The sequence below is a fragment of the Balaenoptera ricei genome, chromosome 5, assembly GCF_028023285.1.
Source record: "Balaenoptera ricei isolate mBalRic1 chromosome 5, mBalRic1.hap2, whole genome shotgun sequence".
Classification (NCBI taxonomy): domain Eukaryota; kingdom Metazoa; phylum Chordata; class Mammalia; order Artiodactyla; family Balaenopteridae; genus Balaenoptera; species Balaenoptera ricei.
This window is the reverse complement of record NC_082643.1, coordinates 47,143,164-47,168,551: the sequence shown is the minus strand read 5'-3', so window position 1 is coordinate 47,168,551 and position 25,388 is coordinate 47,143,164. Positions and strand designations below refer to the sequence as shown.

At 34.5% G+C, this 25,388-nt stretch overlaps 1 protein-coding gene across 1 annotated transcript in view; it reads right to left on the bottom strand.

Annotated features, from left to right (window-relative positions):
* ANTXR2 (ANTXR cell adhesion molecule 2) overlaps nucleotides 1–25,388 on the bottom strand; it is a 161,081-nt gene that overhangs the window by 124,466 nt on the left and 11,227 nt on the right. The window contains exons 4-9 of the mRNA XM_059922783.1: nucleotides 21,462–21,543; nucleotides 20,862–20,969; nucleotides 20,660–20,728; nucleotides 19,791–19,871; nucleotides 2,978–3,038; nucleotides 1,032–1,130 (exon numbers count right to left, since the gene is read on the bottom strand). Coding sequence (XP_059778766.1) covers nucleotides 1,032–1,130; nucleotides 2,978–3,038; nucleotides 19,791–19,871; nucleotides 20,660–20,728; nucleotides 20,862–20,969; nucleotides 21,462–21,543 — 500 coding nt within the window. The remainder of the gene's footprint in view (nucleotides 1–1,031; nucleotides 1,131–2,977; nucleotides 3,039–19,790; nucleotides 19,872–20,659; nucleotides 20,729–20,861; nucleotides 20,970–21,461; nucleotides 21,544–25,388) is intronic.

Genomic DNA, 25,388 nt, shown 5'->3' with positions numbered 1-25,388 from the left:
AGTTTTTTACAAATATTATTGTCTTTCCTTACCAAAATGATGATCTTAATAAGAAAGAGAGGAATTACTGATGGCATTTACCATGCTGAGATCCTCACCACTTTAATTCTACAAACGTATGGAGCAGTGACTGTGTATGTAGCCAAAGCTGTGCTAATTGGAGGGTTTAGAACCATCAGATAAACAACAAAATTGTAGATGAACCTCTCAAAAAATAATTCCACCAGAGTTCACAGAGTTGCAGCATCTGCCTTACAGTATAAAATTTTAGAAGACAATATAATCATCAATGAGGAGAAAATGTCTTAATAGAGACCCAAAACGCTCAGCATACTAAGATCTATTTAAAGAGCAGAAGTTTTTCTCAAAATGAAGATAAAAATGTTACACTCATCTTCTCCTATTTTGAAAGCCAAGTGAGGGAAAATAAAACCTAATTCCCTAAATATGATAATTATCAACAAACACTGTGCCAGGTGGGCATTGGAGATATATCTATAAGGCAAAAAGCCCGTCTTCAGGAAACTGGCTGACAAATTATTGGGAAATTAGATAAAGATAACAAGTGACAATAAAATAAGGCAATAAGTAGTAGAATAGTCCAAGACAGTTAGATTTTCAGGCAAGAGTTACAAGAAACAAATCTGGAGAAAGAGGCAATTAAATAAGGTGGTGGATAGAGTCCGTACGGAGTGCAATCAGGAAAACTGGGTTCAACTCTCAGCTCTGCCCATTATTACTTGTGTCACCACAGGCAAGTTATTTGACTCTTTCAGACACAAGGGCATCATTTGTATAATGAGGCTACTTAGGATGGGGTCCAGCATTTATTAAGTTATGAACAAATGTTGCCATTATTAAATAACTATTAAGTAATTATTATTACTACTTGTATTATCATTGGACTTCCTTTCTTTCCCCTCTGATAAAAAAATATAGCACAGTTGGTTTCAGTTGGGGAAAAGAGGAAAACACTTGATGCTGATATACTATGGAGACATTAAAGCAATATTGAAATTATGGAGACCTACTCTTGGTGTATGTTTCATTAACAGTGTAAGTACAGAGAACACTGCCATTCCGACTGCCCAAGTTGAATCCTCTTCCATTCAAAACTATTTGAAATTCCTCTAGAAGTAAAAGGAAAAATAAAAAATTTAATCACTACTTTACAAAAACAACAACAAAAAGCATTACTTGAAACAAAAGTATCAAGGTACAAAGAATGAATTTTTTAGTACTAATCAGCCAACTAATAACAACGAAGACATGGTCCTACTTGCTTTCTTAGACCCTCCAGGTACGTACAGTGAAGATACCCTTCACTGCCACGTAGAGATGCGTTATTTTATTTTTTGAACAAAGTGTTTTCCAATAGTGACCAAGATTTTAGAATTGAAGCATAACAGTCATCCCAGACAAACACCATACAAACTTGCCCAAATTCTATCCTGAAGAAAATATCCACAGGAAAGAAAACCCTTTGTTTTCCTCTTGTCTTAGGAACTGAGGTATGAGAACGTAAAGAAGTTAATGCCTCATATTATCTGGTTCTTAGAACAGTCGTGTATTATATTTTCTTCATTCTATGACACCCCGTACATAGCTCTTCTTTAACAGCTTCTTCACATCCTTAATTCTAGTTTTATTTTCTGTTGCATACAAACTTATAACTCATCAAGGGTCATGCATTTTGGACTAATAATAATCTACGGCCAATAGGTAAAAGAGGTTGATTGAACTCATATTCTGTGTAAGAAGAGCAGTCACTAAATGTTAGAGAGTGAAATAATATGCTAGAAGAAAATTTTAGTTGCCAATCAATGTTCTGATTGGCAACTAAATGTTTGCTGCTTAGTTGCAAGGTGGTATGTCAACTATTTTAATAGTGATCAACTTTCAATCCTCTCAGAGACCTCCTATCTGAAATAATCTAACACATATAGAGTAATTAACTGTGGAAGAAAATACTGCCATGCCACTCTCCATTCAGTGTATTATGAAAGGAATTTTCTTATAAGTTAAAATAAAGTGCAAGTGAAACTTAAAATGTGACTCAGAAAAAGAACATGAGCTTTAGGAGTGAGACAGACAAGAGTCTAACAGGACAGTTACTAATAGCAAGTACTGAACATGTCTCTGTCTCAGTTTCCCCATCCGTGAACCCGGGGTTATAAAACTGTCGAATAGTGTTGTTATGAGGATTAGGTAAAATTCTAAATGCATAGAATGCCATCCTGCTCTGGAATGTTCAAATGCACTATTCCTCTTGAACTTCTCAGTAATCATTAATGGAGGAGTCCAAAGATGTAGAACCTCATCCCATGTCCAGCATTTTAGAGGTTCTGCAGTAAATTGCACAGCACATTTCCTTCCCCACCAGACCCAATGTTTTTCCTTTGAAAGAAAAGTCAGGTTAAAATGGACTCCAGGTAAGACTTGAAGTAGAAATAGTATAGGCTAGAGAGAATCGCACTCTCTTTGGGTTGGATGGCTTGAAAGTGCTAAAACCCGAGTCTGTTCTTAGAACCAACTGATGAAGCCACCTGCTTCTTTCCTGCCATCCACCCATAAATCACTTCTTTATGGGCCCTGAGCTGGCATGTACTGTACTTTGGCCAGGTCATCAAGGCATGGAGCTCAATGTCTACAGATACCTGACTGTTTGTATAATCAGATAAAAGAGAAAATTTTCTATTTTACTTGTCATAGGAAAGGTCTCAAACATGAACTAAATATACAGAAGATTTTAAAAGCCTGTCACACAATATGTTCATTATTTAAAATAACACTCCAATCTTAAAAATTTGAATTTAAAATAGAAATATTTCAAGGAATTATTTAAAAATTCTTACAGAAAAAGATGCCAAAAAATTAATTTTGCTATTCTCTTTCCAACATGAGTTTCAAATCGTATATTTTAACTAGGAAAAAAGTACAACTTCTTACAAGGTATTTTTAAATTCTAACCACTTACCCCCCACACAGACGCTTGAGGGCCGTAATTCCAGGATTTCAGTGCACGACTGAGCTAGTATCTAAAAAGGAAAAAAAGAAGACCAAGGTATAGCACTAAATCATAACATGTAAAGTGAATTATAAGATTACTAATAATCTGTGGTCCTCCCTTTAACTTCAATAGATGGCAGAGAAAATTTTATTAACCATCTCATATACAGCTACCAAGCTCTTAGGAAATTTCTGTGTCGTCTTTCAGTATATATTCTAAGATTGTATTCTGTAGGAACCCTTATTTGATTAGAATAAATACAGATAAGCACAGATAAAGTGGGTTGTTGCCTCAAAGTCTGGGAACCTTAGACATGAAAAGATAACTAAAATTTCCTGATAGCCATAAAATCAATGCTGAATTTCTCATCAGGCAAAAACAAGATAGCAAAATCAGACCTCCTATTTAATTATGCTAATTGAATGTTTTCTATTAAAAGGTTCAACATAATATCAATAAATAAACACTTCTTTATTTGACTCTGGCATTTCTATTCAATTTCTCTGCCTCAGTTCCCATAGATGCTAATCCTCCTTACATGCATCAAACATTACACTTGCAGAACACAGGCCCCTTGTATGAGCCAAATATTATTCTCAAAAAGACAGACTCTCTACTCCAGCATTCCCAGAGCACAGGAACAGAATGGCTCTTCTTAGCTTGTTCTGAGAAACAGAAACCACCATACAAGGCACAAGGCTACGAGCGAAAAACAACAATGATGAAATAAGCTGCTCCTAATGGACTCAACAATCCTGCCTTTATTTTTAGAACTGCTCTGCACTACATTAGCAAAGGCAGACAAGTTCCAGATGATATTTGAACGACATTTCTTTCTTGACAGACATTAAAGACAGATGATGTACAGTAGTTTCTAGCATCTCCTGCTCATAACTAAAACAGGAAGGAAGGACTGTAGCAGGATATAGAAATGCTTTCTGTGCTTTCTTTAATAACAGTGGAAATATAAATTGTCAGACTCTAAAATACAGCTGGGTCAAATCACGGAATTTTTGTTGCTGAATATGCCTCTCTGAAAGAGGGAACATTTGCACTTTTTAAGGTCATTTCCCAGTGAATCCACTTTTCACTTAGTGATTGAGGTTTTAGTAATTAGGAAACAAATAGAATAAAATACTATATCTGAGAAATTCCAAGTGAGGTTTATTTAAGCTCATAAATAACCAAAGAGATTCCAGAGTCACCCAAAGACTGTCAGGGCCCAAACACCTTGTGGTTTGCTATTTTATCTTTGACAATCAACACTCACTCCTTTGATGAGTGAGTACCTTTGTTCATTTAAGAATTGAGGACCATTGTCAAAGGTTAATGTGCCCTCTTGGAAGGGAAGTATCTCAAATCACTAACATCTTTAAATATTTTGACATAATTCAGATAACAAGACTCTGAAGGGAACAGAATACAAAAGTTTTGCCAAAGGAATATGAAGCTAAAAAGGTTTTGCCAAAGGAATATGAAGCTAATAATACCCTAACTAACAAAATTGGGGCATTATTGCTTTAGTTTTGACCAATTTGAAATAAAAGTGAGAACTGAGCCTCGAAAATGGACAGTCAAAAGAAAACATAAAGCCCCCAAATCTACTTTATCTGGTGACAATTCTTGAAAGAATTTATTTTAAAATAAATCCTGTTAAGGAAACTGACTGATCTTAGCTTACAATCTTTTTACTAGTTATTTTAGGCACACCTCTATCAGCATTACAGAAAAATGTTTTAAACATCAAGAAAATTATGAGAGAGGCTTAAAGACTGAGTCTATTGGAAATAGAAATCAGTTTTAAAAAATTCCTTAGAATAAGGTAAATCAAGAAATTATAAAGAGATTTTCCAAAAGCTGTGTCAAAGACTATGCAACCCAGAATGACCTGTGTGAATTTCTGAAATTATGTTGGTTTTCTTTCTCCTAAAAATATTGGCCATAATTAAATCAGATCTCAAACTATTAAGACAAATGTTTGTGTTGACTTCCTCTTTTGATTTGATGTATTCCATCAAAACATTTCTAAAATGGTAGTTCTAATAGCAAGATCAAATGATCAATTCTAATGGAGCTCTCCTTAAGACTGGAGAATAAACACCTTCAAGGGCCATTGATGGTCTACTGTTCTGAAGTCAGACCCTGTTTATCCCCTGTAAAGTATTTTGATTTTCAAGAATAAGTTCAGGAAAACTTAGAAATTTATGTTCTATTCAAGTCTGAGATTAACAAAATTAAATTACGTTAAGCAGAGATTAAGGATAACTAAAGGTTGGTTACATCTTGCAGTAACTTGTATAATATACATTTATATATAAGAATACCCTTACATTAGTTTAATATTCATACTTAATTATTTTAACAAAATGAGTTCTATAGAAATGATATTATTGAATGAAAAAGTGATTCAGGTAACACATTCATTGAAAGACAAGCAGTTTAGACCATGAGTCATTAAAGTGGCATCACCATCTGACAAAATCTAGATGAATCCCCCTCAGAACACTACCTACCTTTCTCTAAAGTTTATTTTGATTTTTTTATTTCTTAGGATCTTATTGAGTGTTGAATCACCTCCTCTATTAGAAGACAAACTCTGAGCATAGAAATGGGATCATATTATACTGTGCTAGCCTTCCAGGACTAGCACATTGCTTTGTACACACAGTAAAACAACAAAAAAAATGCTTAGAGAATACAGATTGAATGCACGAATTAATGAGAATATTAAAAATGTCTATCTAGTAAGTAAATCAACAATCATAAAAAGACCAAGATAAAGCAAAATAAAGTTAATTTATGTGAAAAAGCATCTAGCCTTTCAAAAAATTTTAAAGGTTGGAAATCCAGAGACCCATAATTTGAAACTAAGTTCACCTAAACCATCTTCACATGATAAAATAGAGAGCAAGAAAATGTGGTGGGGAAAGAAAGGAGAGAAGAAAGTGTATGCATTTTAGAAAATAAAATTTGCTCTAAATTTGGTTTTTCTATCTAGAGTTTACCATGTTGCTATTTTAAGAAAAGAACAACTAGAAGTTGCTGTGATTTAATATTCGTATGCAAATAGTTTACATTAAATTTTTAAACAAGCACTTCCATAAATACAAAGCACTTCATAATCTAGTCTCACCAAGTAATTGCACAAGTTCAAATGCTCAAGACCTCAGAATGGACCTATTACATTAAAATTGTCATCACTAAATGACAACTGACAGATGGGACACCTATTTTGAACACTAGTTAATTTTTACCAACTTAAATACTGTTACTGATTGATTGAACATTGGATCAGGTGTCCCATCTATGATAATTGATGCATTATCTTTCATACTCTGCACTTTCATCACCTGTACAACAGAGGACCTTGTAAGGATGTTTCTTCAAATATATGTTGCCATCTGCCTTCATTAAGTCTCAACAGAAACAGAAAATAGTTTCCAATAAAGGTCGGCCTTAGTTGACATCAAGAGAGCTAATAGCACCATAGAATGAATTTAAAGACAAACCAAATGCTATTAATAAAACCAGGGTTCTCTAAGTCATGGACACACTAGATGCAAAATTGCATCATTTGAGACTTTGGAGTCCATTTATGTGTATATATATATATATATATATATATATATATATATATATATATATAAATTGGCAAAGAACTTGATGATCACCATGAAAAAAGTATACTACTGAAGCATCTGTTCACTTAAAAAATAATATTAGTATTAAGGAATATTTATAAATGAAAAAAATATGTACATTATTATCTAATCCCTACTTTTAAATCCTCAAATGTTAATATGGATGACAAAAGTCAAACTTTGTAAATTCAGTACAACTAGCAGCAGTCAAAAATTCAAAAGAATTTCTAACAATAATAATAATTACCATTTCTTGGGTGCTTATTATGTTCTAGGAACTGTGCTAAGCACTTTATATAAATTTCTTCAATTAATCCTTCCAAGTCTTAAGAATGCATACTATCTTTATCCCCATTTTACAGATGAGAAAATTAGAACTTAGAGAGATTTTTAAAAATTGTCCTAGAACAATTAGCTTTTTAAATAGCAGAGCCAGATCTCCCCAGGTTTGATTGAGTCCAAAGCCCATTCCTCTAATCAGTGCCCTCTGCCACCCTCCAGACTTGTGATAAATGGTCTACCCATTACAAAACCTAATATCCAACAAACTAGTGAAATTTACCTGCTTGTTTTGCCTGGACACCTTTTATACTATCCAAAACAATCTAAAATCGGGCTTATTTCTTATCTTCAAAATTATGTCACTAAGCTTTCACTTTTATTTATGGGGTTTTTACAGGTTTGTTTTAAAGTTCCCAACACCACTGACTGTGAATAAATTCAAATTGCAGATCATCCTATGAGTTAGTAATATATGGGATAACCAAATGGTTAGGGGCCTCTCTCTTTTTATGTATTTATTTTTCTCTATTGTCTTACTTTATTACCGCTTTCTTTCTCAAATTTGGTTTTGCACAGATAAAACACTTGTACTTTTTACTTCTCAGCATCATCTAGAAGCTAAAAGACAAGCCAGGCTACCAGAACAACAAGCTACCAGAGGTCCTAATACTGGTATAAGAACACAACAAGCACTTGGAAACTAAAATCAAACTTAGAAAAATTAATTTGTTATTCGATCTTAGGACAGATTTTTTTTTCCGTAAAAGTAATGATGTCAATGGTATTTAGGTTTCATAGTTCTAAAACTCTAAAATTTGCCTGAGTCCTGGGAACAGAAAGGCACATTCAGAGCCAGAAGGCAGAAGTTTGGTGATTTTGTTTGGTTTGGTTTGGTTTTTCTTTATTTTTTCTTGACGTGGAGAGACAAATTTTTGATACAGACTAAATGAGTCTGTGTCCCTCCCCTCTCATTGTCTCATCTGGGTTGCTAGACACACAGAGACACTCTTTTTCTAAACACAATTACGATCCACGTTTGCCCTATCTCCCCAAATATTCCACTTCAACATAGCTGTTCTCATGTCATGAACGCATTCATACTGATATATGAATGTGAACATGTGAATGCATGACCGTTCAAACAACCTGGACAGGATTATAGCCTCAGGAGGATATTTTGTTAAACCATGAAAATCCCTATACATGGAAATGCAGGCAACATAAACATTAGTAAAGCAAGAAACGCAAGCAGCATGAGGGAAAACATTTTCTAAAATGGGATGCCAACATTGGAAAACAAGGTCTGCCTACATGTCTGTCCCTCTGTTACTCTTTTTCTTAGTCTCTTTCCCTCCAGAATCTGTGAACCACAGGGTCTTTAAACCTACAGTTCCACCCACAAGGCACAGGTTGGGTAGGAGATAAAAGTGTGAACTTCCAGGAGGGAGAGGTCTAGGCAGAGCAGCTGATGGTATACACGACACCATCTGCAAGACCTGTGTTCATAAACCAATACAAATCTATAATAGAAAAGAGGCTGAAATATATAGAATTCTAAATTCTGTTACTTTGTGTAAAGCGTCTACATTCCAGCTTGTTGTCCCAAACTGTGAATTAAATGACTAAAGATGGTTTTATATATTTAATCCCTGTAACCGTCACTGTTGTTTCTCATTATCAAAACTTTCTGTCCTATTTAAAATGTATTTGTCTTGAATACATGTCATAAGAAAGTGAAAATCCAAGTATTTCCCCTCTTCTGAGTTGTTTGGGATAAAACTGCAGGCGGAACAATAGCATTCATCCTTACAAATTATAGCTATTTATTTTCTGTTGTTTCTAACTCGTATACAATTTCGATACGTTCTTTGTACAATTTAGATCATCAGAATACTCTCAATAGTTTGGTGAACTCTGTAAACATGAATTTCACGGAATTTCTCTATTTGTCAAGGGAGTGGGGTAGGATAAGATAAGGTTGGTAATGGCCCCCTCTGGGTTAGTTTTGGTTAGTGGAAAGACCAGATGCAGCCTTAGGAGTCAGCTCTGCCCGCTGGCCTCTCTGAGATACAGATGTTTGGCAGGAGATGAAAGTAGATTCCATTGTGCTGTCCCTTCCCAGAAGTTTGACTTGAATGGAGTATCAGAATGGTGTTTCACCCTGGATATTCCAGGCATATTCCAAATTAATTTGGATCGAGTCTGCGTCTAGTGCATGTGGTCAGGCTGCAGGATTTCACTAAAGGTCCAATTTGCATACAGAGCAACAAGGGGCAGATACGCACTTTGGAGCCAGAACTGGCAAGATTTATGGCCGGGTGAGAACCGCTGCTAAGTCAGAGACACAACTCTTCCAAGAATCCCAGTGGCCATGAAGCAATTTCTTATCCCGCTTGCCTATAGGGTTAGGATCAGATCTTTATAAGGACTGAATAATAACCAGGTGAAGTGACAGTGTTAATCATGGAAACATCTACAGCAGAAACAACCAGATAGCATCAGACTTGATTTCTTCTTTCTTAGATATTTTAAGATATATATGAAACCATATTTTGATTGAGATCTTGTAAGTTCCTGAACATGTTTACATACTGGACATGTTATAATGACAAATATAGAACATGTAGGAAGTAGTAAAAGCCACATCATGGCCTTAAAAAATGCATACAATGAATATAGCTGTGGCCTTTTTCTTCTGGCATTGAAGATAAAATGGGATTAATTAGTAAAGAATTATAGTTGGGCTATATCCAAGATAAAATTTAGCATGGAATTAGTTAAGATGGGGGGGGGGAATGAAGTAAAATATTACTTAGGACCTACAGTGTCTTGGAAGTTCATGTTGAATTTGGGAGCAATATCTAGGTCTTATGATTTGAAGATCAAGCATCCAGTTTAAATAAAACAAACAAACAAAAACCCACTTCCTACAACTAGTATAAACCAAGACAGATTTTAAAAATCTATATTTTTTCCAATTTCTAAATGGTGATGGTAAGGCTACTGTATTTGGAAAATAGAGCCCATTCCAGAAGAAACTATGTAAAAACTTTTATAATGAATAATAATACTTCATATTTAAAACCAATCTAATATAAAAGGTATATAACACAATGTTATAAACAGCAGCTTCTCAATATTTATTGAATTAGTTGAAGAGTAAATGTAAAACTTTCTAATAAAAAGCACAAGCATTTTGGCTATAAGACAAATAAATGGGGTATGTAACAATAAACAGTTAAGTATATTTAAAATTACAGAGCTTAATGAGGGGCTACTTGAGTCAATCAAATCACATCTTTGGTCACACACAATGAAAGGAAAAGTTATTTGTATAGTTCAAATTTTGGTAATCAATGGCACTCATAAGGCAGTGAGCCAAATGCAAAAATAACATTTTTTTAACAGAGAGAAAAAGAAACAATAAAAACAACATGAAAAGGAACAAATTTAAGATATGCATCTTCTTTTAAAAAGAGGGCTGATTCTGGATAGTATATGTGAAAGAGCAAAAGGATATTAAGTCCCATTGAATGAATGTGACTTTCTTTTTTAAGGTCAATTCTAAATAAAAAGATTTTTCCAAAAAAACAGATTATTTCTTCACACTTAAATTCAATATGCTACCCAAACATCTCCAACATTTTTGACCTTATTCAAAATTCAAAATATTCATTCTAGCAATAATTTTCTAACACTGACTTTGAGTATATAACACAATGTACAACAGAACGTTACAGATAATTTACAAATACCTTCAGTGTATCCTAACAAATAGAAACTGTTAATTTCCATGTCATACAGCATGTCAGAAAATATCAGTAAGAATAATAATAAGGTCTAAAAAAAAAAGCTACTTTTTTTCTGACTCACTGAGAAGCTTAAGCACTACAGGAGTTCATCCCAAATATGAAGCATTCCAAGTTTAAATCTCATAAGGAAAAAATCACTGCACAGCATTAGTTCCCCAAAAAAGATCCCCCTAAAATGAAGCGTTAGTAGTTAGCCACACATGTGCATAAAATAAGCAGCTAAAACAACTGGAAAGATTGTTTCTCACAATCATTTCTTGTTTGCTTTTTTACCTTTCAACATTCAGATATGATTTTATTTTCTCTCTAGCTGTGAAACATTCCTACCAAATGTATTTTTCTGTAAGAGGTAATACGTCAATGAAAAACAATTGCAATTTGTAGTTACGTGTTTTGGTTGTGTTTGTTTTTTTTAAATGCTTGGAGCTTCAAAATGCCAGTTGCTCAATACAGCATGTTCTGCACTGACCCATTTCTAAATATGGATTTTCTCTCCCTTTGCAAGTAAGTGAGTAGTATAAGCACAAGTGACAAATTCTAAACAAACTTTTACTCTAATAAATCTAGGGAAGAATGTAAGTTATAATCATTGCCTTTTACTCCTCTCTGCTCCAAACATAACAGATGAGTAGTTCTGATTATACTGTTGGTGAAATTATGCCCATATCACAAATTGTGAAACAAAATAGCGAAACAACATTTAAGTTCTTCTGCATGTTATAATTGCAGTTTTCATAACAAATCATATTAGCAGGTCTTCCTTTCTCACTATACCATAGAAATACACCCCAAAGTGCATTGTGATATGAAACAAAAGTTTATATGTCTCTGATTTTTTTATTTTCTTTTGTTCAGTACAAACTCAGAATAATCATTTAATGCTTTCCTAAAGGATAAATAGACTTTCCATAAAAAGTGCACTGAAATTATGGGGTAAAGTAATAATAAATGTACTATTTGTTCAGAATCTAAAGAAATTGAGTCTCAAAATGTTTTTCATTTTGATGCATATATTATTTCATATTAGACCTCTTTACCCACTCCCTTGTTTCATTAAATAAAACATGAAATAGACCTGACAAGCATGATAAGTCTATACTTGTTCTGTTTGATTTTTCAGAAATCCAGAGTGGCAAATAAACTATTTCCCTATGCAACAAGAATAGAAAAGAAAAAAAAAAAAAAAAGCTTTATCAGTTCTATTGACTTTACAAACACATATCCCTAAGAATTGTAAGCTCAGAAAAGTCAAGGGTACCATATCCATCTCTGTAACCCAACATCAGAAAAGTGTCTTGAACACAGTAAGTTTTCAAAAATATGCTTCCAAATAAATTAGGAATTGTTATTTCAGGGGGGAAAATGAGATATAACTGAGAAGTTACGCATTTACGCATCATAATTTACACTGATGGTACATTTAATCATAAATCTTAACCATTTTATCCCCCTTTTTAATGTCCTTCTACTCAACTGAATTTGCTTTCAAAAACAAGTGAGCCTCTAAAGGTCATCTTCTTTTGTAGCCCAACAGATTAATGTTAAGAAATAAACATTTGGCACTTAATTTTGGCTATGTAACCTAATGCCACCACTTTAGTTTTCTCACAAAATATCACAAAAAACTAATTATTTTTCCAAAATGGATTTGATTTCCTTACACTACAATCCCAACCAAAGAAAGAAGGAAGGAATAATGTTATTATTAAGTAAAATTATCATGCAAATGCAAATAGACCATTGGACAAAGGATGTCAAGATTATAAAACTTCAGTAAATTAAATGACTATTTTAAAGCAAATTTTCTATTTGTATTTTTTAGTTAATTGGAATTTAGAAGGAATGGAGTGCCTTATTAGAATATGTCAAAAATATTTTAAATGTATTTTAATACAGTGGACTGTAATACTATTGATTTTTCTTCCCTACCCAGAACATTTTTTCATCCTTACACATCCATGAAGTGTTCCCTTTCTATTGGAGAAACTGTTCTCTACTCTATGTGGTCCTGGTGAGGCTGTCAATCATTAGCCTTCTCCACCTTGCTCCCAATCTTTCATCACGGGGGTGAGCAGGTTACTCAGGCTGGTCCAAATATGTTTGTTGACTATGTAATTGTTACAGGAATAAGCACTTGACTCAACTGAGTCAATCAGAGTCCTTAACTGGGACAGACTATACTGATGTCCAGAGACAACAGCTCTCTCTTTCCAATGGGCTTGCTAATTGAGGCCCATGTAAGCTGAAACACTTGGCAATTACTTTCAACTGCCACTCATGGGAACAAGGAGAGAATGAGGCAAATAGAATCACAGGCAAAACTTCCAAAGAGAGAAGACCTTAAGAACATGGATTGGTTCCCTGGATCTAACTGTACCTGAGGCAATTTCCTCCTCTGGACCACCCAGTTAGTTAGATAAGCCAATACCTTTCTTTTTCTTTTTTTCCCTTAAGCTAGTATGAACTTGCTTTTTTGTCACTTGTAACCAAAAGTCTTAATACAGTGGAATATAAATAAGAGGATAAAGTCAAAGTAATGTGGAATCAGAAGTCAATTCAAAATAAAGTATTTTCTGGCAGAAAAAAGGAGTTGACTTTTTGAATGCTTAAACACACCATAATTGTATTTTAAAAATTTAAAAATATTTTCAAGAAGCATGGATTTTATTTATTCATTCATTGATAAACATGAATTAGGCAATAACTACTAACCCAACACTGTATTAGGCAAAAAAAGGAGGAGGTGGGAAATACGGTCCCAACCTTCCTGACCATTAATGTGAAAGATGTTATAAGGAGACACCTTATCTATATTCAGTACTAAAGATCCTTGGATAAATAGAAGCCCAGAAGAATCTGATGCACAGTGAGCCTCATGCTACAGCCAGTCCTTTTTAAATTTATTTATTTATTTATTTATGGCTGTGTTGGGTCTTCGTTTCTGTGCGAGGGCTTTCTCTAGTTGCGGCAAGCGGGGGCCACTCTTCATCGCGGTGCGCAGGCCTCTCACTATCGCGGCCTCTCTTGTTGCGGAGCACAGGCTCCAGAGGCGCAGGCTCAGTAGTTGTGGCTCACGGGCCTAGTTGCTCCGCGGCAGGTGGGATCTTCCCAGACCAGGGCTCGAACCTGTGTCTCCTGCATTAGCAGGCAGATTCTCAACCACTGCGCCACCAGGGAAGCCCAGCCAGTCTTTTTTAAAAGGAGTCCTAGAAACTGATTTCCAATTTTGAGTAAGTTGTACCAGTTTGGCTTTTTTTTTTCCTGTGAATATATCTTTATATTTAGCTCAGACTTTAGGTTTTTCATTAAACCATAATTTTATAAATAGACATTTCCACAACTAAGCAGTCGACATTCATAGCAGAACCTGCTAAAAGCATTTAAGCTGAAGTCTTATCAGAATGTTTATTAGGTACCCTCTTCTATGAAAATGATCTTCCTGTAGAGAAAATGATTTTGCAACGTCTTCTCATTCCATTAAAACATAGTTTAGACACCTTTCTTAGATACTTTTTAAAAATAATAATAACAACAATAGGTATTACTGAGACAAACAACTTGGCTCCAAAGGTCAAATGAAGCTTATATTTCCAGCACTATGAATGAAGTTACTTTTTGAAATGTAAATTTTACTTTTTTCAGTAAAAAAGTAAACAATCTATTACAGTTTTATTTAAATTTCCTACATGTGTGAGTGGTCATTCCTTTCCTATTTAGGCTCCTTTACTTCCCCATTAGGTATTTAGGAAGTTTGCTGCCATCACCTAGGATGCAGTGTTCTTAATTCTTTTGGATCAGGGTTATCTATAAAAACAGCTTCACAACTGATTTATCTCTTATGCTAAATATTTTTGAGGTGTGCTATCAAAAAAAATTTATGGAAGTAATTGGAAAGAGTAAAACATCTCATGGTCTTGTTTTTAGAAAAAAAGGAGGGGCTTTTCCACATCACTTTGATTTTTATTCTTTCCCTGTTATTCACTAATCGTGGTTTTGTTTTATTTTTAATGTTCTCTTACACAGCACTGCCTTATGAAACACTGCACTAGAAACCACATGGTACTCACAGGTTAGTCTGGCCTATCTTAGTTTGAATACAATTTTATTTTCAAATAAAAGTTCTACAATCACCTTTCCAAGAAACCAAAAATAATTGTTTAACGATTCTAAGATCTGTGGAAAACAGAATTATATCCTTGTGTTGGTGGGCAAGGGAGAGGAGAAAGAACAAGAGGAGGAAGAATGACTCAGTTCTGCAGTTTTCTGATTTGAACATTTCCCTGGATCTCCACTTCCCTCAGCGACATCCCCCCACCGGGATTTCTTCCCAGGCCCAATTCACCTTCTCTCCCTGCCCTCCTGCCCAATTCCACTTTGTCCTCTAACCCTCCGACCCCTCTGTGAAAACAGCGTTCACTTTCAATGCTTCTAGATACTCATATTATCAGGGTTGGAAGGCCCAAGTTACACCTGACTGCCCTCTCTGTCCTTTTCATCCTATATCCAGTGAGCTCCCAGGTTCTTTTAATTTTTTAAAGCTTCCCACATTTACCTTTTTATTTCCAGTTTTCACAGCCATCACAATTTTAACAACAACAACTAGTATTTGCCAGCTAATATTTGCCAGAGCCTTCTGAGCCTGGCTCAGAAAGAGCAAACAGTTTCATACCTAGAGGTTCAGCCCCACCCTGTTCCTGACATAATTCTGACCTGGGCAGAGAATTTATTAATTGCTTCCCTTGCAGTCCTTGACCTAGTTTTATTGTGAAAGACCTAGAATCCCAGTGCCTGAAATTAGCCCTAAGGAACTATAGTCCACTGGGGCTGTGGTTTCCCCTTAACAAAGTAACATTTCTACTCTGAATCACTAATTAGCACCACAAGTTCTCCCACAAGAATTGTGGCTCTTTTTTCTGAATGGAGGATCCTGAAATTCTACATAGCTTTTGCCATGGGAATTCTGAATCTTCTTTTCCAGTTGTCGGCTGGGTCCTAGACCTACGCCCTGAGAATTCGGAACTAGGGCACAGCCAGATACTTGACTTTGAGTAGCTACACCATCTAGAAATCCTTGTTGTTATGACCCACTTGCTAGATTTGATCCTTGCACATATCAATACCACCCCTCTTTAGACCTAAGTCATTGATCATTTAGAATGTTGGCCAGCTCTCTCCGTGGACTACCCTACAGACGGATCAATAATCCCATCCTACATGGTCCTAGCTTCCAGCCATTCCTAGCTTCCTACCACATGTTTTAAAGTCAGCCCTTCTTAGATCATTCTTAATCATTATCTCATTTAATTCACAAAACAATTTACTGATATAGATATCATTATCCTCATTTGACTGATGAGAATTTTAAAACTCAGAGAGATTACACTATAGGAGGTACACAAGGTCACATGGCTAGGCAGTGGCAGAGTTGGAACCCACACTCAGGTCTTCGTATTTTCCAATCTCATATTGTCTTCACTATGTTAGGTTTCCTTTCACCATGTTTCACAAGCACTATTGCAAGAGACATAACACAGCTTTTCATCTTTCAAATCATCCCATACATTACCATAAGCATATTCTATGTAAACTTTCACTGTTATAAATTTCATGCTCTAAATTAATCTTCCATGGTTCCTCGACTATTTATGCAAAAAGAGCCATTTCACCACTCAAACATTTGAGGGTCTCCATAATCTGGATCCAACCTACCTACCAATGTTTATCCCCCACATCATTCCACCATCCAAGCCAAACCCTCCTGTGTCTCAGCCACTCAGCCCAGGCTGTTTCTGAAGTTCTGTGTTCCTTGTTTCTAATTAAATCTACTCCAATTGTCAGAGCGCAGTTCAGATCCCACCACAAAAAGCCTCCCATGACTTCGTAAAACCAAACTCATTCCACCGCTCTGTCAATGTTACTCTAGCCATATTGATATTTTAACACATACTGCATTACAGGATTCCTTTTTATCACATAGGATGACTCACTGAAATTTCCCTTTTCCAAATTCCCACATTTTGTAATTCTCGCAGGGCGCCACCATATTCCAAACCGCGAATCGTCATTTTCCAGCCCCTTTAGAACAAAGAATTTGTCTTATATAAGTTTGTGTCCCCCCTCTTCCAAGCTTAATACCATGCCCTAACATAGTAAGAGCTCAATAAATGAGGAAATGAAAGAATACATTGTACAACGGGAAAAGAAGGGTAAAAAAGAGGAAAAGTTTTTCACCAGTACCTCCTTGAGATAATGAATTCCAAACCCTCATATATGCTAATTAAGAGTAGAGGTTAAACCAATAGTACAAAAAATGTTATACGTATCATGTTTGCCGGGATAGAAATCTAAAAATTTTGAAATGATACATTTCCCTCCAAATTAAAATAGACCATTAAAATGATTTTCCGAATCAAATAAATTTTAGAAAAGGTATTAAGTTGTTAATATGTTCATAACAAAGGCCTTTTACAGTCCCTTGTTTTGAAGTTATAAAAGTTAGAACTACTACAGTGTTTCTTCTTTTTTCAAAAACTATAATGAAGAAAGGCTCCAAAGTTAAACTCTTATCCTTGCTGATTAAAAAGTTGATTCTAAACAAACTATGCCTTAACAAAATGTGATATCTTTTACAATAGGGACCAGACCATCTAGGTCACTGGATTTTAGTGGGCAGGGGAAGGGAGGACAAAGAAAACAAGAAAACCATGTTATCACTTTTTCTCAATTAAAGATTAACTTCAAGGAAATTAATGCACTGACAATTAATAAGGTCAGATGTATTTAAATAACTTCTAGCAGGAAAAATAAATTATCGATCAATTTAGCAAATATTTTGCCTTCAGAGTACCAAACATCTGAAAGATTTAAATTTTCTGATTTCTTCCATTTGCTTAGCTTTGTGTAAATACATTCCACAGTACCATGTTACCCATTAGTTTGGTAAACCATAAAGAACAGAGAGAGATTCTCTTCTCTCAGCTCTTACCCTGAAATACACTATATGTGTTTAAATACCATATATAATTTTTAAAGATAAGATGGTACTTTGTAAATATAAAGGGTAATTCAAATTTGAGGCAGAAGTACAGCTTTTGTATATTATCAGAGGTGGTACAATCTCTGCCCTGAAGAGAGATAAAGTGCTTGATTTAGTGCCTTAAATTTCTACAAAGTGGGCAGAAATCCCAAGCTATTATCATGTTGATAGAAATCTCAACCATTAGTGAGATCAACTTTGATTGTAAGGCTCCGTTTGTCTACCTGCCTCCTCTCCCAAGTTACTGCTAGGGTTTCCCCAGAGGCGGGCTTCCCTCAGGATCACTTACAACTCCTTTTGTGACAAAATAGCTGCAGTTTAACTATAATGAGATTATAGCTATACCCATCAGCCCCCTCCAGATGAAATTCAAGAGGCTTTGTTCATAATGTGTGGCTAAAATAACGCAAATTTGTCTAAGTTCATGCTAAATCTTTCGACATAACTTACTTGAGCTAAAGTCTATCAAGAACTTCAGGCGAGAAACACTGTAGTTCGAAATTCCATTCTAAAGTTTTCTTATACAAATTTAAAAAGTGAAATTGAACAAATAAATATAATAAAACAATAACAACTTTATCTCCTCCAGTAGTCAAATACTAATTTTTTGAAGGAGATATTTGTAGTCATAACCCACAAAAAGAGTTTTCAAAAGCCAATTAGTCACCTGGAGGATTTTGAATTAATCCTTTTATATAGAGAAAAAAAATGCAAAGGGGAAAACCCACAGAGGTCGTTTCTCCTTCCCAGTACAAATATAAAAATAATTGCAAATTCCCAAGTACAATAAAATTCTATTTAAAATACAATACACTGATTTGTTTTTTACAGGGTCAAATTATCCTCCCTTTTGCATTGTCAATACATTTTCCTATATTGTAAAACAAATCGCAGTTGTAGAGTATGTACCTTGAATCCACCTACGAAAATATTTATTACTTTTTCACATTGAAATTTTTTCCTAAAACTAAACACATATGTAAACTCCTAAAATAATTGAATCTCTGTTCCATCCTGCACTTATATTTGGCCTGTCCACTAGTCGTACTGATATGTTTTAGAATCAAATTGTATGTTTTTCCTGAAAAGATCCATTTATTAAGAGGAAAAAAGCCTACATACTACCAAAAACAAATGCAATAAATCTCACTCTGTGTTTCTGAAAAACATGATTTTTAAAAACAAATTTTAAATTCTAGAACCAAATGTCAGAAAAAAACTGAGATTTTTTTTTTCCTTCAATAAATACCCAAGGATTAAAGAAAAAGCTTTGGCTTAGAGAATATATATTATCCACTTCTATTTTAGGATGTTGTTTACCAAAATATCATAAATACTTAATAGCAACTGCTCCTAGTGCTTCTAGCAAAAGGCAGTAAAATGAAACATAAACCTCAGCTGTGAAAGCCCAGGAGTTTTGCTTTGCATTTCATCACTCCACTTCCCCATACCCTGTTTAGGATGGCCCAGATTCTAATGATCACCAGAGACAGCTCAACTGAATTCCAAACAGAAATATTATGAGCTCCAGTGAAACTATTAATCATTAAAATAGAAAGAACAACAATCGCAGTCAAATACTCTGCCACCCGTTCGAGTTGCCTGACTGATAGTTAAGAAATACCATATTTGGAGGAGGAAGCAATCACACATTCCAATCCAAATTTTTATTTTACTCTTCTATAAAGCCTATAAAACTTTCAAGATATCAATACAGTGAGGAACTCCATGCTCAAAGCGGGCTCTGAGACTGTTTATGAAAATCTTAAACTTGAAATCACAAACCCAGGCTCACAGAGCTCAATTTGCAAGAATTAATACCAAATCTCCCTTAACAAACAAAATCCAGATCTTTTAGAATTTCCCTGCATTTGCAACACCCAACAAACTTCCTTCTTAACTTCTTTCTTCAAGATAATGACCCACTGAACTGGATATCAAGATTACTTTCTATAGTTTAAAATATATCTAAAATTACGAGCCTTTCCTGACCCCAGAGAAATACTCACAGAATTAATTATTCCTTTAAGAGCTTGAAATCCACCTTTGACAGGGAAAACTTGTTCCTTGGAATCAGCAATTCTTTCGAGCTTTAGAAAAAGGAGGAAAATTTAATTGAGAGGTGGTTGAGACATACAACACTTTATACACTTCATTACATGTCAATTACATTCACTTGAAAAATTATACCAGCGGATTAATTCACTGTCAGGAACTGAAGGTGATGGGACTAGTGTTACTCTAAATGCATCACAAGAAAATGAACTGAGATCAGACACAGCCCCTTTACACTGGCATCAAGTTTCAATTTCAAAACAGCTCAGAGCTCTACTAGCTGTAAATGTCATGAGACACAGGAGTCTCAGTCACACTCAACCAAATATTTAAATGTAAAATCATTTTGTGAGTGGGGAAAAAAATTTAATACATAAACCCTCAAAAATTCATGAAAAAAAATTGGTTCTTTAGGGAAAATTATTAAAGATTTCTCCTACACAGACTTCCCAAATCCCTGAACTCCTGAGTTGAGTTTTCAAACTAAAACATTTGAACAAGACTTGTCATGATAATCCTGTCAGTTGAGTTAAAGAAGAGGAGTATGCATATTGTTTTAATCCAACAGCTTTTCCAATATTAGTTCCTTCAAATGGAATAAATGTTCAAGAAAATTAGAGTTTTGTCTTCAGCTTGATTAGGTAATGAAGCCTGTCAAATTCAGACATTATTTACATAGAGCTCAAGACATGGGGCCATTTTTATAGAAAATCTTTAATGACTGATTTGAGTCATAATAAGTCATCAGTGAAAAAAATCTGATAAACTCTCCTTAAGACAGTTATGTGATTTAGATTAAAGGCTGCAGATCTGCTGGACTTACTTGAGCTTGTTCAAAGTCAAGGACACCAACACAATAAACTCTAGCCCCAAGGGACCTGGATATCTTTGCCTATTGAGAGAATGAGAGAGGGACAGAGAGAGGAAGACAGAGAGGTGAATTATTCAAATGTCAGGCTAATACATGCAGAGACATACAGCAAAGTACACTGGGGTGTAAAGAACCGTTTCAGTTCAATACTCACCTCTTTCTCTGCATATGATGGCACCAGACCATCCAACTTCCCATCTGTCAGAGCAATTATGATACTGGAGGTTTTTAAGCCTCCTGCTTTCTCAATTTGTTCATTTGCCTGAAAATGAAGAATAATTGTCCAACTCATAAGTTAATCTTAACTTTTAACCAGCATGTTCCATCAAGCTGAATTTTAAGTCTGACAAAATCAAAATATTATGAACTGGCTTTTAAAACAGGGTATTTTGTGTTAACTATTTTAATTTGAAATATACATATATTCACATTATAGAGTAGTTAGTATAGGGTTTAAATGATAAAGATTTTAGCCTTCGCTGACTATAACCACATAGAAAATGTGGTTCTCTGAATATAGCCATAGAGAAAATGGAAAATCCCATAAAAGGCAAAATGTCATCCAAACTTTTCTTATCACCATGGTAAATGTTTTCTATCTGTCTTATCCCTAGAACAACTAAAAGCATTTTTTAGAAAAATTTTAAGATAAACATGTAATGGGGTCTTTGAGTTTTACTAGAGAGTTACAATTTATTTCATTACAGAGTAAGAAAACATTCTCTCCCATACTCATAAATGTAAAAGAACTTACTAGCTTTAGTCCTTCATGGATGTATGTCTCTCCTACGGGACTAACACGTTTTAAATTGTCCAAGCCTTCACTGATTTTGCCTCTGAAAATAATATAGTATAAAATTAAACAAAAGAAAAATGAAGAAAGATCATAATAAGCACTTCTCAAGTTGCAGTTGCAGTTTTGCAACTAAAGTTTCTTTAGTAAGAAGGAAAGGAAAGAACATGGGCTTTGAGGGCAGATAGCTCCTCATACTTTTTGTCATTTTAATGAGTATTTAACAATGTCTGTATTTTAACCATAAAAAATAAAAATACTAACAATGTGAAATATCTTGAAAAAGCCAGGCATATTCTAGGCTTTTTGAGCTGAGAACAGATATCTTCTATCACATTTGTTTTACTAAATGCTAAGGAGTAAAACATTTTCCTGCATTCAAAAAAAACCAGGATGGAGTAGGTCAACTTAAGTGAAAAAGTATTTCTGCAGCACTCACCCCACCTCCCTACAAGTCAGAAATCTTCTGTGTTATCTGCAAATTCCTAAGGCACATTACTTAACCCTTACTTATGGAAATTAACATTTCCTATATTTGTCTCCCAAAGTCTCATGATCTAGTCACTTCTGTGGCTTCTTCTCACCCATCCAGACACCAGCTCATTCTCTTGCATATTGTAGGTACTTAATACATATTTGATGAACAAATGAAAGAATAAATGATTGGATGGATGAATGGATGGATGATAATGGTTCTTGACAGAGACAATATAAATGAAAAAGAGGAAAAATCATAGAATAATCTTTCTCATCAAGACTAATTAGTTGTCTCAATGGAGTATGTCTAAACAAAGTAGGACTACAATATTAACAGCTATTTTGCGTGTATAAGTAAAAGACTCATTTTTCAGGTTTTTTAAATATAGATTCCAGAGACCCCTTTGAAAATAAATCAAAAGAATCTTAAGACACAAATACAAGTGTTGCAAAAACAATCCAAAATAAAGTCAAAGTTTCTTTTTAAAATTTTAAAATTAAAAGATCCAAAGAGAGATCTGAATATATTATTTTCAGAATTTTAGCCTTTAAATAGAAGCAAAAATATACCTTTCTAAATAAAAAAGTCATGATATGGTAAACTGAAGTATAATGCTTTAAATAAAACATGAAGATCATCCACACTCCTGAGGATGATAGATAAAAAATTAATTGTAAAAAGTATATTATCTGAACATCAAGGAACTTACTGGGGTCACACACAAAATTTTATATACATATATATATTTGTGTGTGTATATATACATACATAAGTATATGTATATACATATGTGTATGATATGTATATATCATACTCTATTAAAACAAATGTCAAAAATAGTAAAAGAAAATTATTCTGTCATGCTGCAATGTTGTGTTTCCAATACTTCAAATAAACGAGTCATTCACCAGGGCCGCATTCACATTTTAAAAGTAACTTATTGATTCTATTTTAATATTGTAATGAAAATTATTATCAGACAAGTTCTCCATCTCAAGAAGTTTCCAGATAACACAAGACAACTTTCAAAGTATAATCCTAATCTTCCTCATTCCTAATTCAGTCATCTCTACTAACCCATGTTGATTGTCTCTTTTAATCCTTGGTTTAAAATCTACCTATTCTGAACCTATCTCTAACTTCAATGTACTCTTTTTTCTAAGGTGCCCCAAACATATTCATGTTCAACTCTTACTACATTGAATAATTCTGTTTCTTAAAAACATTCTACTTTAAAATAATTTAATGAATTTAATTTAATTTTTTTACTTCTTAACTAGACTGGAAGTTTACAGTGGACTATCATCATGTCTATTATTTTTAATGTAGCCCCCAACTCTGCGCTAACTACTTATTATAATGTCTTTTACAAAGTAAGTGTTCAATAAATTTTTCAATCTACCATAGGAAAAAAATTCATAATTCCACAGATTATGGAGTAAATTACATAATTTATAAACTTGTTTTATCTAAATATTTATGTTTTAATATCTACAGAAACAACTTGAAACTGATTCTGTCTGAATGCAGATAAAAACCAAATATTTGGTGCTTCCCCAAAATGAGTGGCAGCATGTCCTCAAGCATTAATGTTTGCTGCCAAAAGAGAAATGAAAAAGACAACTGAAATCCAAGTTTACGCAAACAAATTTTGCATGGTAAAAATCACCTTCTCCATTCAGTTCAGATTCAGCTCATCATTACTTCTGAGGACCAGACAACACCAGCAGAAGACTTTAAGCTGAAAGAACTTGCCAAATGTGGGATTCAGAGTGTTTGGGAAGGGAGGTCTCTGCTAGCTCATTTCACTGGAAGAAGCAGAGCACCTCTTGCTTTTCTATCTGTACCCATACCTGCCACCATAATATTCTAAGCTGCTCTGAATTGCATCATTACTTTTACAGCTGCAGAGTCATAAGAGGAAAAGTGTTCCTTGCCCATAGCCAATAACATCAACATACATTGAGTCCTGGTCCGTCACTTTCCAGAGTAACTACATAATCTGCCAGCCTCTCCTCCATCAACAAGTGTCACCAAATGGGAAATGGAAACCGAAACAAGATAGGGTCTTTGAAGGATCCCAAGAAACTAAAAACTAAGCTCTAAATTTCTCTATTAGTAAATGGTAGACTAAGGGGGAAACAAAATTATATAGCAGGTGAAAAACACAACTCATCCATCTATACTGTGACTTAAAGAAAACTCTAAAGGAAAGCAAGGGAGAAATTGATAAAAAATAAAAGAAGAAAAAAAATGGGTATGTTAAGAAGATCAGCTCCAATCCAACATCATCTTAGAAGATCAGCTTCACTGAGTATGGCTTTAACGTTATGTCTTCAGCTACGAGGAACAGCAATATCGAAACTACTTTGGTGTTTGTTGTGAAGCTGTTGTCAAGGGTGCTGCTGTCAAGACACACAAAGTCCCCCATGAGGTCACACAGCAGAAGTTTCTTTGCCATCTCTGAGTAATCACTATATACTTCCTTCTTTCTGCTAACTACAGCTATGTAAACTGTTTCTTGCCCTATCGGGAACCCCATGATAAATTTCTTACTCATTCAGAAAATTCTGCTAAGTTCATATCGTTATCATATTGCTACATCCTCTTTTTCAAGATCCTAAATTTTCTTTTTATATGTTATTAATTTTCTGCAATGTTATTATATTCTGTGCAGCTTCAAATACTTTTTGGAAAGAGGCAGAATTTAAACAAATAAAATAGGATATGAAACTTCTGTTTTACAGTTGTTGTTGTTGTTTGTTGTTGTTGAGCATCAGGGGACTAATCAACTCTTTCTTCTTGACTTTATAACTATGTTGATTGAAAAGAGAATGAGGCGGGGGTGGGAGGTGGAGACAAAAACACACTGACTCATTTTTTTAATCTATAAAATTAACACTTTCAGCTCTGTTAGTATCTCTCAAGTTTCTCTGCTCAATAGGGAAAGGAAGAGATAAAAGGGAAGAGGCAGGACAAGAAGAAAAGAGAAGGGAGGGGAAGGAAACTACAACTGCCATGCACGGTGCCACATCAATGGCTTTTCTCCATCCATAGAACACTTGGGACTGTGGAAGATGTGCATGATGTCATAACTAAAATAAAGATGTATTTTATAAATAGTGGCATAATAAAATGGTTGGCAGAAAATTCTGACTTGCCCAACTAGCACAATTAAGGCATAATTTTAAGTACCTTCTACTTGTGACTAAAGATATACATTTATAAATATATCTGTATATTTAACCTGAACTTTTCAATGAGCATCATCTTAACTTTCCAGATTTTAAAGCTCTTTCCAGGTTTCAGTCAATCAGTCTACACACATCTGCTGAGCACCTACCACATGTGAACGCTGTGATCCTACACGGTGATATGAGAACGACTCATGCTTAGTCCACAGCTACCTT